At 41.0% G+C, this 14,249-nt stretch overlaps 1 protein-coding gene across 3 annotated transcripts in view; it reads left to right on the top strand.

The window, feature by feature from the left end:
- The window catches only part of PARP4 (poly(ADP-ribose) polymerase family member 4), a 281,821-nt gene that overhangs the window by 55,120 nt on the left and 212,452 nt on the right, over positions 1–14,249 (top strand). For all 3 annotated transcript variants that reach the window (XM_063951625.1, XM_063951623.1, XM_063951624.1), the window contains exons 7-10: positions 1,159–1,308; positions 3,299–3,436; positions 4,607–4,780; positions 4,928–5,094. In XM_063951625.1, coding sequence (XP_063807695.1) covers positions 1,159–1,308; positions 3,299–3,436; positions 4,607–4,780; positions 4,928–5,094 — 629 coding nt within the window. The remainder of the gene's footprint in view (positions 1–1,158; positions 1,309–3,298; positions 3,437–4,606; positions 4,781–4,927; positions 5,095–14,249) is intronic.

Below are 14,249 nucleotides of genomic sequence, written 5' to 3' on the forward strand. Positions count from 1 at the left end.
ACTTAGGACGTTAGAGAAAATAAGAATTTACTTACCGATAATTCTATTTCTCGTAGTCCGTAGTGGATGCTGGGCGCCCATCCCAAGTGCGGATTGTCTGCAATACTTGTACATAGTTATTGTTACAAAAAAATCGGGTTGTTATTTGTTGTGAGCCGTCTGTTCAGAGGCTCCTACGTTTGTCATACTGTTAACTGGGTTCAGATCACAAGTTATACGGTGTGATTGGTGTGGCTGGTATGAGTCTTACCCGGGGTTCAATATCCTTCCTTATTGTGTACGCTCGTCCGGGCACAGTATCCTAACTGAGGCTTGGAGGAGGGTCATAGGGGGAGGAGCCAGTACACACCACCTGATCCTAAAGCTTTATTTTTGTGCCCTGTCTCCTGCGGAGCCGCTATTCCCCATGGTCCTGACGGAGTCCCCAGCATCCACTACGGACTACGAGAAATAGAATTATCGGTAAGTAAATTCTTATTTTTTCTTCCTCTCCTGTGATGACACAGTTAATATTTTCTAATTGTACTATCAGCTTCCACCGACTACTGTTTCAACAAACAGATCCCCGGTATTTATTCCCCATCAAATCAGATGCCTTCATTTTCTCATCATGCAAACTATTGTTCCCTGTCTGTACAGATGTGTCCTCTTTCATCGTTGCTGTAGTCATGTTAAACAGCCCTTTTAGTCGGATCTGGTTGTGAGCACGTTTACTAACGTCGGGTGTCTTTCTGTGTAAAACACTGTACTGTAGCATTTCGTATGCAGATACAGCCGCAGTCGTACACAGAATATACACATGCCGCATTTCATTAAAATCAGCAGGGTCTGCTTGTGCGTCTTACTCGCATGGCGATGTGAATAATACACATGTCTGGCAACAAAAGACGCCAGACGTTAGCAGAGGTGCACTGGACCTGGCGGCTCACTCACACCAGGCGTCTCACAGTACAGGGCGTATTGAGACTGGATGAGGACACATCTGTATTTCAGTTTTACTATGGTGTTTGTATACAATACTTGTACATGTATACGTAATAGTTTTTCTGTGCAATTAGCATAAATTTTCCTGTGTGCATATTATGTGTAATAAGATATATTAGGAGGAAAACTTTCACCAGAAAGTGTTTGATTTTTCTGTTTGTTCTCATTACACAGAAGGAAATAGCATTTAACTTAGTAGACACAGCAGAGGGTGCTTGTGAGAAATATGAGCTACGTATAAATGATCTGAAGAATAAAGGATTTGTGCAAGTCCAAAAGGTCCCACCGCAAGCCGAGCCCTTTGCCTCAGGAGCGCTACAGAAGGTACGGTGTGGTTTTCTGAGATCATATTCACACGTCAGTATAAGTCTTTATTAGTGATCTTCTCTTTTATGTGCCTTAATACCGAAGGCAGGGGGATGTGGTCAATTTACCTACAGTCAAAATCCCGACAACCATTGACCGACAGTCAAAATCCCAACAAGGTCAAAATACAGACATTTAAAATGTCGACGGGTCAAAAAGTCGACATGCGTTTTTCATGATTTTTTCATTGCTCTACCAATCCAGTGGACTTGGAGGGTGAATATAATAGTGTGCCTGAAGCATATCGAGCGCAGCAAGCCATGCAAGTGGACGTGTTACACTTATACGGTGTCCATGTTGACATACACACGAAAAAAATTATTTTTTTGACCTGTCGACATTTTAAATGTCGGTATTTTGACCGTGTTGGTATTTTAAATGTCTGTATTTTGACCTTGTCAGTATTTTGACCTTGGCGGATTTTGACCGTCGGTCAATTGTTGTCAGAATTTTCATTGTAGGTATTTCATACTAAACCCATGGCTAGTACACATTTTGGGCCTGATTCAGATTTGTACACAACCCCGATGGTACTCTGTCTCTGGTACCTATAGTAGCAGCAAATGCATATAGTTTGGCTCCCATTATCTGTGTGGGCCGATTATGGTGGTGGGGGTAGAGTGGCCTTGCCTACTTTGTCAGTCTAAGGCCCCACTATTTGTAATGGCAGCCCTGACCACAGCCCCACACATCGGACACGCTCCCTTGTACCGAGGCCTGATAGATCATTTTGCTGAAAATGTGTCTTATTCGCATTGGTATGCAAAGAAGACGCACAAGCAGACTCTGCTGATTAAAATGATATGGGGCATGCCTATAGTTTGCGTGCAACCGCACCTGTGTCTGCATACAAAATGCTAAGTAGCATTTCCTATGCATATACAGCCGCAGTCGCACACAGAATAAATAAAATAATATTACGCATATTATTTTATTCACCAGAGTCTGTTTGTGTGTCCTATCTGCTTCATTTTGCGGAAAAAAAAAATGCATTTTGATGGAAAAAGTTGCACGAAAAGACACTCTGTGCTACCAAGTCTCGGCATGGCATGACTAGAAAGGCTGTTTAACATGCAGGGAGGCTAGATGTAAGAGGACATATCTGTAATAGTAATATATGCAGACATGAGCCAGTTAGAAACAGGAAAAACAGAAAATAGGATTTGCACTGACCTGTGTCTGTATATCAACACTTAAATGATTAAAAGTCTGGCATATATTGTACATCTCTCAATATTATATAGGCTTTTATTCCATAAAAAGATAAATACTGGACACTACACAATAAAGTATTACAAATAAAAAAAGAGAAATAATGTTGTCGTTTTTTTAAGGCACAATAAAAGCAGCTGCTAATATAAATTACAGCAACAAAAACAGTCTGCCAGTGTTTCTTTCCATGACTCAATGATATATAGGGGGGAAATTCAATTACTGGCAAGACCATTCGCCCGGCTGTATTAGTGCGGCAATAGCATATAGGCACCTTGCACAAAAATGTTTGCTGTAATTTTGACATTCGGATGGCCGGGCAAAGGGTGCAAGATGGGGTGCTGTTGTCGGCATTTAAACGCTGCGGCAATGGCAATTTGCACCCTTCGTCCGGAACTGAATTCCCCACATAGGGGTAATATTTAAACATTATTACATGTGGACTGTATCAATAAAAAAGTAAATTTCTAATGTGTTAGTGTAATCATGTACTAAATCTCACAATAACAGTCAACTTCCAGTCTGTAGGTAAGCACATGCACGTGTAAATTAATACCCGCCCCGGATCTCTCCAGAAACGACAAACCCAGATTGGATATACAGATGTGTCCTCACACATCTAGCCTCAATACGCTATGTAGCGCCAGATATACCCCCCCATTACTTAAATGTACAGTTTATGATCAATGTCTTGGTTTTGGTAAGGACATCTCTCTTTTGTCTCCAAATGTAAAAGGTGCTGATTGGAGAAGCCATAAGTGTTACAGAATTAACCCCGGAGGTGGCTTTCTTTGTGGAGTCTCTCTGGACAGAAGCTCTTGGACATTTGGGTTCTGTTCTTTCCTGCCCTGTGGAAAACATCAGCCTCAACGATGTAAGATGGCAAGTACTGTAGATACAGGTGGTGACACACACACACACACACACACACACACACACACACACACACACACACACACACACACACACGATTTATTGTAAATCAGGGATCCATATGCTTGGTAAAAAGCATACTGTGTGTTGTTTACAGCATTATGGGCCTAATTCAAGGTTGATTGCAAAAGCAAAATCTTCCTCTAGTGGGCAAAACCATGTGCAGTGCAGGTGGGGCTGAAGTAACATGTGCAGAGACAGTTAGATTTGTGTGGGGGGTGTTCAAACCGAAATATAAATCGCAGTGTAAAAATAAAGCAACCAGCATTTACCCTGCACAGAAACAATATAACCCACCCAAATCTAACTCTCTCTGCACATGTTATATCTGTCCCCCCCTGCACATGTTATAACCTATCTGAACACCCCCCCCCCCCCACCCCCGCACTGCACATGATTTTGCCCATTACAGGAAGATTTTGCTTTTGCAATCAACATTAAATTAGGTCCTATATCACATTCCATACTCCATAATTAACAAAGAGAAGATTCTGAAGTGGTGTGCTCCTGTTTTGTCTCATTGTACTTAGGAGTTGAACACATATAGGGGGTAATTCCAAGTTGATCGCAGCAGGAATTTTTTTAGCAGTTGGGCAAAACCATGTGCACTGCAGGGGGGGCAGATATAACATGTGTAGAGAGAGTTAGATTTGGGTGTGGTGAGTTCAATCTGCAATCTAAATTGCAGTGTAAAAGTAAAGCAGCCAGTATTTACCCTGCACAGAAATAAAATAACCCACCCAAATCTAACTCTCTCTGCACATGTTATATCTGCTCCCCCTGCAGTGCACATGGTTTTGCCCAACTGCTAACAAATTTCCTGCTGCGATCAACTTGGAATTACCCCCATAATTCAGTAGCACCTACAAGACTGTGAGCAAGCCTGAGACTCGAGCTGATTATTTTTACTGTATTAATGGTGGTATACATATAGACAGTGAGAATATTTCTTAGACTCGGACACAGAGAAGCTGCACTAACAAACGTTTCAAACCTGGGTCAGTCCTTGGAAATTAGGACAGTTGGCAGCTGCTATAACACATTTGTGTTGATTACCTTGTATTGTGGAAATATTTTATTTGATATAACTGTATCTTACTCTCCTCGTAAGGTGAGTAAGGCAGAAGGAATTCTGCAACAAGTGCGAAATGCGTTGACCAAGGGAGACAGACAAGAAGACATTGCTGAAATGATGCTGGAGTTTTATCGATGCATTCCTCACAATGAAAAGATGCTGACAAACATTGACAAAAAGTTTTTGATGGCTAAACAGGACTTGTGCCAGGTAAAATGGGTCCATTGTATCTTTGTCTAGAAATAACCTGCATTTTAATTATTCTTTTTTTTTTTCTTGAACTAATATATTGCCCTGTGTATTCATTTATATATATTTAAATTCATCTTTCTATTCTCATAAATCCCTTTCTTCTAGCTAATTAGAGACATGGTGAATGTTTGCGAGACAAGCTTCCCGAGAAGAATAATAAGCACTACTGCCACTGCCAGGTATCAGGCACTCGGATGCCGGGTAGAACACGTTGACCCAAACACGGAGGAGTTTCGTCGGGTTAAACAGGACATTCTGGATAATAACCGCAGGTAAGTGACTAACAGGACATCCACCTGTGCCTATCATTTCTGCTTCTCTTACATTGCTTCCTCCAGACCCAACTGACAATGATCTTGCATCAATACCAATGTTACTATGGGGCAGATGTATTAACCTGGAGAAGGCATAAGGAAGTGATAAACCAGTGATATGTGCAAGTTGATAAAGGCACCAGCCAATCAGATCCTAACTGTTAATTTACATATTGGAGCTCATTGGCTGGTGCCTTTATCACCTTGCACATATCACTGGTTTATCACTTCCTTATGCCTTCTCCAGGTTAATACATCTGCCCCTATGAGTCTGATGTGCTGTAAATAGTTTGAGTTATCTAAAATATCACATTGTTAATACAGACAATCCATTGTTATGTGATTATGACAATTTAGCATCAAATATAAAATACTATACAGTATATGTCATGCCGAACAACTGAATGGGGTATTGCTAATGTAAATTATGAAAACAATAGCAAGTTTCACGGTGACATCATGGGTCCTGTTTAGAGTTGCATACAAGTCAGAAGCAGTTGCATTCACGTTAAGTGCACTGAACCAGATGTGGGCAGTTACCCATGTTCAGAATTGTACGCATATATGTGATCACACCACCCCTTGTGGAAATAGCCATCAACACTATTGGCGCGCACTGGACCAAATATGCAAAACTGCGCATAGCTTGCAATTCCTTCTACGTGCGAACACCCAGCCACAGATGGAGGTGCGTCTGAGATGCAAGCGACTCTGAATCGCCCTTGGCCGCTATGGAGCATATGCAGTACGAAAAAAGACAAGATCCATCCACAAAATAGACTTCCTGCATCTCTACATCAGTCCCAGATCTTTATAATAATCTGCTAAGGTCCATCCAGTCTTTGACATGCTCACCCAATGCAGCAAAGCCCTCTATGCTCTGGGAAGGGATAAGTATATACTGTATGTCTACAAAAATTCATTTGATTCACCATCTGTATTTAAAACCTGAAAACCTCTGTGGGAGAATGAAGCACATCTGATGGAGAGGCTAATCTCAACTAGCAGTTCAACCTATTCCTCATATGGGCAGAGTTTGGGCCTGTGTAAGGCCTGAAGCTCAGTGCCGTAGAGGGCGAGTGTTGTGCAGGCCCACCTCTGCGCTGACAGAGTTTTTATTTTGGTGGGGGGGGGGGGGGGGGGGGGGGGGATTTTGTAAACAATCCTCATACTGTATAGAGAATTAAAAAAATAATGCCCCCCTGCAATGTGGTAATTAAAGTACTTCAACTGAAATTTGTCAATAATAATATACTGTATATTATACACAGCCCCCCCCCCCCCCCCCCCCAATGTCTCTGCAGCAGCCTGTGCCATACCCCTTTCCTGGTATCTCTGCAGCAGCCTGTGCCCCACCCCTCCCCTGGTATCTCTGCAGCAGCCTGTGCCCCACACCTCCCCTGGTATCTCTGCAGCAGCCTGTGCCCCACCCCTCCCCTGGTATCTCTGCAGCAGCCTGTGGCCCACACCTCCCCTGGTATCTCTGCAGCAGCCTGTGCCCCACCCCTCCCCTGGTATCTCTGCAGCAGCCTGTGCCCCACACCTCCCCTGGTATCTCTGCAGCAGCCTGTGCCCCACACCTCCCCTGGTATCTCTGCAGCAGCCTGTGCCCTACCCCTCCCCTGGTATCTCTGCAGCAGCCTGTAACCCCCCCCCCCCCACCACCCCACACACACACACACCCTTCTTTATCACTGCAGCAGCCTGTGCCCCACCCCTCCCCTGGTATCTCTGCAGCAGACTGTGCCCCACACCTCCCCTGGTATTTCTGCAGCAGCCTGTGCCCTACCCCTCCCCTGGTATCTCTGCAGCAGTCTGTACCCCCCCACCCCCTTCTTTATCACTGCAGCAGTCTGTGTCTCTGCCTGAAGATCCTCAAATACTGTTCCTCAAGACGACACGCGTGCAGTGAAGATAGGGAAAAAATAATTTCATTGTGCCAGGTGATCACGGTCCCTCTATGCCTGCACCCTGCTGATTTTTCCCGCGGCGCAGGCATGGAGCCTGGTCACAAGCCTACCTCCACCACAGCATTCTTCCGACTCATCATTGGTTTCTTGTTTTTTGTCTCCGAGCGTCTCACGGGACCCAATCAAATCCAGCACCTGGGGGGCACATGCAGATTGGCCGTAGAGGGCCTGGCACTCTTCCATACCTGTTAGGCCAGGGCTGTTACAGCATTTCCTTTTCTTTGTTTTTGGTAGCATGGCTATTGAAGCCCCGTGTGTTTTGCAATTATTAGTCATTTTGAGGGCAAACCTGCAGAGAACGCTTCATAAATATATCCCTCGATACCACTAGATGGCTCCACATTAGCTTTAGTAAAACATTACATATTAGGATCAGAACACCAAATAGGAAGTGTTTATAAATCTATGTGTTAACCCAGTGTTTCCCAAACTCATTCCTCAAGGACCGCTAACATTGCATGTTTTCCAGATCTCCTAATTGGTGCACAGATGTATTTATTACTACAGTAGTTGTCACATTTTAAAATATCCACAGGTGGTGCTAATTATTTCATGTGTGATACTGAGGAGATCAGTACATGCGCTGCTAGGGTCCTTGAAGACCTAGGGCCCTATGTATTAATAATCGCAGCACTGCCACGATTATTAACATTCCGTTTCACTGCAAATATTTATATTATTAATGAAAATATGCCTGCTATGTACTAAGTGAAACCCGCAGGGATAGCGGTAGCTATTTCCGCTCTTCCTGCAAGTTTTATTACTGGCATATTGGAGGAGTCGGTGCCGCTTTCCGGAATTGAAACCGGTGCTGGACGGAGGCTGCTGCAGTAGGGGGCAGCATGCTCAATTGCATGAGAGCAACAACAAATAAATTATTAGCGCTTGGAAACTGGATACGAATTTTTCTAATCACAATTTTAATAAATTGATTAAAAAATGATGATATTGTTGCAACAAATAATTAAAACACAGTGTATTAAATTCGATTTGGGCATAGCATAGCACTGCAGAATCTAAAAAGTTCCATATACTTGTGTATGGTTTGTTAGCTGGTACTCAAATAAGCCAATTCATCCTCAAAAACAGCTGCCACAGTCCAGGAACAATTGCAAGCGAATGGAAAATACCAACTGCTGTTGGAATAGACCTTACGTGGCTGGTTCAAGATGTTACTTGGTCCATTTGGTTTGCTCAGGTCAAATATTGCAGATGTCCGATTCGCTGATGATGGTAGTTCCTATATCCGACTTCTAGGCTTTTAGAGAGAATTGAGGAAATGGAGTCCAGCTGTCCCACCGACGCGTTTCGCTGTTTAACACAGCTTTTTCAAGGTGATGTGTTTGCAGTGACTTATTGCCCTTTATATAGCAGTGCTAATAGCCCATGTAGAACAGGTGTAACAGATTACAAAGATATAAATAAACTTTAAAATAAAATTCTAGCCAGTTTCCATATATAGTGACAGACATACAGACCTTAATAGTATCAAACTATTGAATTTTGATCATTGTAAAGCTATTTTATATATGAAATAATTTAGAAAAGCCGGTTCCTGATCACATGATTATGGAACCTGCTTCCTGTAAATGGAACGCAACTTCATCCTAATTGGATGATGTCCGGTCACATGACCGGAACTAAGTCGAGCCGCCGATCAGCCCGGCGTCCTGTTGCCAGGAGACGGATCGAACGGAGGGACCTGTTCCGGTCACGTGACCGGAAGATTCACAACATAGTACTAATCATAAATGAATTTCGTGAGAAACTTTTATATATTGGCTGATCGAACTAACCAATAATATACTTATAGAGTGACCATTCCATAATAGAAATGTTAATTCATCCTCATTAGCTAATGTCCGGTCACGCGACCGGAACCAGTCCGAACCGCCGTTGACCCCGGCGTCCTGTTGCCAGGAGACGGAGCGCACGGATGGACCTGGTCAGGTCACGAGACCGGAAATTCTACAGCATATCGCCAATCACATTTTAAATTTCTTTGTGGAGAATATTTACAAATCAGCTGATCAGGCGGACCAATAGTGTACTTGATATTAACCTCAATAATATATATAGATGAACAACAATTGGTCTACGAATATAGATATAACAAAATATTCTATGTACACAATAAATATGATATATATATTTTTCATGAATCCATCTTTATATTGGAAATATTTTACATCTATGTAATACTAAATGAATTTTTAAGATGGTGACATCTTGTGGTGAGATAATATTATGACACTTAATTGGAACCTGCCTAAATTTTTACATATATAAAACAAAGGTAAATACCTAGTAATCTTGAGAAGAAGAATATCATATAATATGTCAATAATTACTCACAGCATAACAAATTGTGTTCACTACGATTAATAGTATCCATAGGTGTTTGGATTTGATTAGTTAATAAGACTGATATCAGTTTATAGTGTAATAATAGTGACCCTAAATTTATTAATCATTAATCTACATCCAAAAATGTATACTGGGAATTTTGTACATACCTCTAGGTATTTACACATATCTAGACTCAAAACAATTATATACCAAAAAAACTAAATCTAAATACCCCTTAAAGATATAGGAATGACAGGTGAACATGAGATGTTATATATATGGATAGGCTTATATGTCGAAAAATATGTATAACATTAAAGGACAGCATTCAGCTCAAGGGCTTCATTTAGGCCACTGGGAAAAAGTGTATTTAACTGAAAGGTCCAAAAGATTTCCTGTCTACATAGTTTCGTAAACCTATCGCCCCCTCTTACTGTTTTGGGGATATGTTCTAGTCCTGTAATACTCAAAGTGGATGGATCCTTATTATGGTGAAGGAAAAAATGTCTGGAGACACTATGTTTAGTGACACCATTGATAACATTTCTCCTATGTTCCATAAACCTGGTCTTTAACATCCTAGTTGTTCTACCAACGTATTTTAAATTACAATCACATTGTAGAAGGTACACTACCCACGCGGTGTTACAATTAATGAAACTTTTGATTGGAATGTTTTTCCCTTCTATGGGAAGGGGAATAGTAATAGTTTTATTGCATGCATGGGTGCACGTAGTACATCTTGTAGCTCCGCACTTATAGAAACCTTTGATTTTGCTTTTTAGCCAGGTGTCATCCTTAACTTTTATATCCTCTGCAGATCTTAATTGGCTTGGTGCCAAGATGGTTTTTAAAGACTTATTTTTCCTAAAGACAAATTCAGGTTTTGGTGGTAAAATGTCACAAAGTACTGGATCACTCCGCAACATATGAAAATTACGTTTTACCACAGATCTAATTTCATTGGACCTTGAATTGAATTTAGAGATAAAGGCCCATTCCTTACTATCCCCTGTCAGTTTGTTTTTATTCTTTGGAGCCAATAGAGAGTCTCGATCAAGATCCAATACTTCTCTCATAGCTTGATCTAACAAATATTGTGGATAATTTTTACATTTAAAGGACTGAAGTAATATTTCTGCTTGTTCAGTGAAAGACTTAATAGTAGAGCAATTTCTACGTAAACGCAGCAATTGCCCTTTGGGAATATTCTTTTTCCATGCCACGTGGTGTGAACTCCTATAATTTAGATACGAACTACTTCCTACTTCTTTGACAAAGTTTGAGGTCTGTATCTGACCATCCACTATTTCAATAGTCAAATCCAAGAAGGTAAATTTGGAGGTGCTGAAATTAAAAGTGAAAACTAAATTAAAAGTGTTGGTGTTGAGAAAATCAACAAATTGTGTGAAAGAATTAGAGTCCCCATCCCAAATTATAAATAGATCGTCTATGTAACGGCCATAGAGGACCAGGTCCGCGCCCGGCCCACCCCCCCAGAGGAGCTCCTCCAACTCCCCCACATAGAGGTTGGCATAGCTGGGCGCGAACCTAGTCCCCATGGCCGTGCCCATAATTTGACGATAAAAAGTGTTAGAAAAAAGAAAATAATTATGTGTAAGAATAAAGGAAATAGAGTCTAATAGAAACTCCTTGTGTCTCTCGGAGAGGTCCCCGTCTCGATCCAGGACTTTTTTGATGGCCTGAACACCAAGTCCATGAGGGATGTTGGTGTACAGGCCCACCACATCAAGTGTGGCCAATAGGTATGTTGGTTTCCAAGATATACCCTGAATTAATTGCAAAAAATGCATGGTGTCACGGACGTGGGACCTCAACCTAGAGACACATGGTTGCAGATGTCTATCTACATAGGCTGAAAGAAAAGAGGTGAGAGAATTAACACCCGAAATGATGGGACGTCCAGGGGGTGCAGTGAGGGACTTGTGAATCTTGGGTAGGTGGAACCTAGTCCATGGGGACTAGGTTCGCGCCCAGCTATGCCAACCTCTATGTGGGGGAGTTGGAGGAGGAGCTCCTCTGGGGGGGTGGGCCGGGCGCGGACCTGGTCCTCTATGGCCGTTACATAGACGATCTATTTATAATTTGGGATGGGGACTCTAATTCTTTCACACAATTTGTTGATTTTCTCAACACCAACACTTTTAATTTAGTTTTCACTTCTAATTTCAGCACCTCCAAACTTACCTTCTTGGATTTGACTATCGAAATAGGGGATGGTCAGATACAGACCTCAAACTTTGTCAAAGAAGTAGGAAGTAGTTCGTATCTAAATTATAGGAGTTCACACCACGTGGTATGGAAAAAGAATATTCCCAAAGGGCAATTGCTGCGTTTACGTAGAAATTGCTCTACTATCCAGTCTTTCACTGAACAAGCAGAAATATTACTTCAGTCCTTTAAATGTAAAAATTATCCACAATATTTGTTAGATCAAGCTATGAGAGAAGTATTGGATCTTGATCGAGACTCTCTATTGGCTCCAAAGAATAAAAACAAACTGACAGGGGATAGTAAGGAATGGGCCTTTATCTCTAAATTCAATTCAAGGTCCAATGAAATTAGATCTGTGGTAAAACGTAATTTTCATATGTTGCGGAGTGATCCAGTACTTTGTGACATTTTACCACCAAAACCTGAATTTGTCTTTAGGAAAAATAAGTCTTTAAAAACCATCTTGGCACCAAGCCAATTAAGATCTGCAGAGGATATAAAAGTTAAGGATGACACCTGGCTAAAAAGCAAAATCAAAGGTTTCTATAAGTGCGGAGCTACAAGATGTACTACGTGCACCCATGCATGCAATAAAACTATTACTATTCCCCTTCCCATAGAAGGGAAAAACATTCCAATCAAAAGTTTCATTAATTGTAACACCACGTGGGTAGTGTACCTTCTACAATGTGATTGTAATTTAAAATACGTTGGTAGAACAACTAGGATGTTAAAGACCAGGTTTATGGAACATAGGAGAAATGTTATCAATGGTGTCACTAAACATAGTGTCTCCAGACATTTTTTCCTTCACCATAATAAGGATCCATCCACTTTGAGTATTACAGGACTAGAACATATCCCCAAAACAGTAAGAGGGGGCGATAGGTTTACGAAACTATGTAGACAGGAAATCTTTTGGACCTTTCAGTTAAATACACTTTTTCCCAGTGGCCTAAATGAAGCCCTTGAGCTGAATGCTGTCCTTTAATGTTATACATATTTTTCGACATATAAGCCTATCCATATATATAACATCTCATGTTCACCTGTCATTCCTATATCTTTAAGGGGTATTTAGATTTAGTTTTTTTGGTATATAATTGTTTTGAGTCTAGATATGTGTAAATACCTAGAGGTATGTACAAAATTCGCAGTATACATTTTTGGATGTAGATTAATGATTAATAAATTTAGGGTCACTATTATTACACTATAAACTGATATCAGTCTTATTAACTAATCAAATCCAAACACCTATGGATACTATTAATCGTAGTGAACACAATTTGTTATGCTGTGAGTAATTATTGACATATTATATGATATTCTTCTCAAGATTACTAGGTATTTACCTTTGTTTTATATATGTAAAAATTTAGGCAGGTTCCAATTAAGTGTCATAATATTATCTCACCACAAGATGTCACCATCTTAAAAATTCATTTAGTATTACATAGATGTAAAATATTTCCAATATAAAGATGGATTCATGAAAAATATATATATCATATTTATTGTGTACATAGAATATTTTGTTATATCTATATTCGTAGACCAATTGTTGTTCATCTATATATATTATTGAGGTTAATATCAAGTACACTATTGGTCCGCCTGATCAGCTGATTTGTAAATATTCTCCACAAAGAAATTTAAAATGTGATTGGCGATATGCTGTAGAATTTCCGGTCTCGTGACCTGACCAGGTCCCTCCGTGCGCTCCGTCTCCTGGCAACAGGACGCCGGGGTCACCGGCGGTTCGGACTGGTTCCGGTCGCGTGACCGGACATTAGCTAATGAGGATGAATTAACATTTCTATTATGTAATGGTCACTCTATAAGTATATTATTGGTTGGTTCGATCAGCCAATATATAAAAGTTTCTCACGAAATTCATTTATGATTAGTACTATGTTGTGAATCTTCCGGTCACGTGACCGGAACAGGTCCCTCCGTTCGATCCGTCTCCTGGCAACAGGACGCCGGGCTGATCGGCGGCTCGACTTAGTTCCGGTCATGTGACCGGACATCATCCAATTAGGATGAAGTTGCGTTCCATTTACAGGAAGCAGGTTCCATAATCATGTGATCAGGAACCGGCTTTTCTAAATTATTTCATATATAAAATAGCTTTACAATGATCAAAATTCAATAGTTTGATACTATTAAGGTCTGTATGTCTGTCACTATATATGGAAACTGGCTAGAATTCTATTTTAAAGTTTATTTATATCTTTGTAATCTGTTACACCTGTTCTACATGGGCTATTAGCACTGCTATATAAAGGGCAATAAGTCACTGCAAACACATCACCTTGAAACAGCTGTGTTAAACAGCGAAACGCGTCGGTGGGACAGCTGGACTCCATTTCCTCAATTCTCTCTAAAAGCCTAGAAGTCGGATATAGGAACTACCATCATCAGCGAATCGGACATCTGCAATATTTGACCTGAGCAAACCAAATGGACCAAGTAACATCTTGAACCAGCCAGGTAAGGTCTATTCCAACAGCAGTTGGTATTTTCCATTCGCTTGCAATTGTTCCTGGACTGTGG

This window comes from Pseudophryne corroboree, chromosome 2, assembly GCF_028390025.1.
Source record: "Pseudophryne corroboree isolate aPseCor3 chromosome 2, aPseCor3.hap2, whole genome shotgun sequence".
NCBI classification, from domain to species: domain Eukaryota; kingdom Metazoa; phylum Chordata; class Amphibia; order Anura; family Myobatrachidae; genus Pseudophryne; species Pseudophryne corroboree.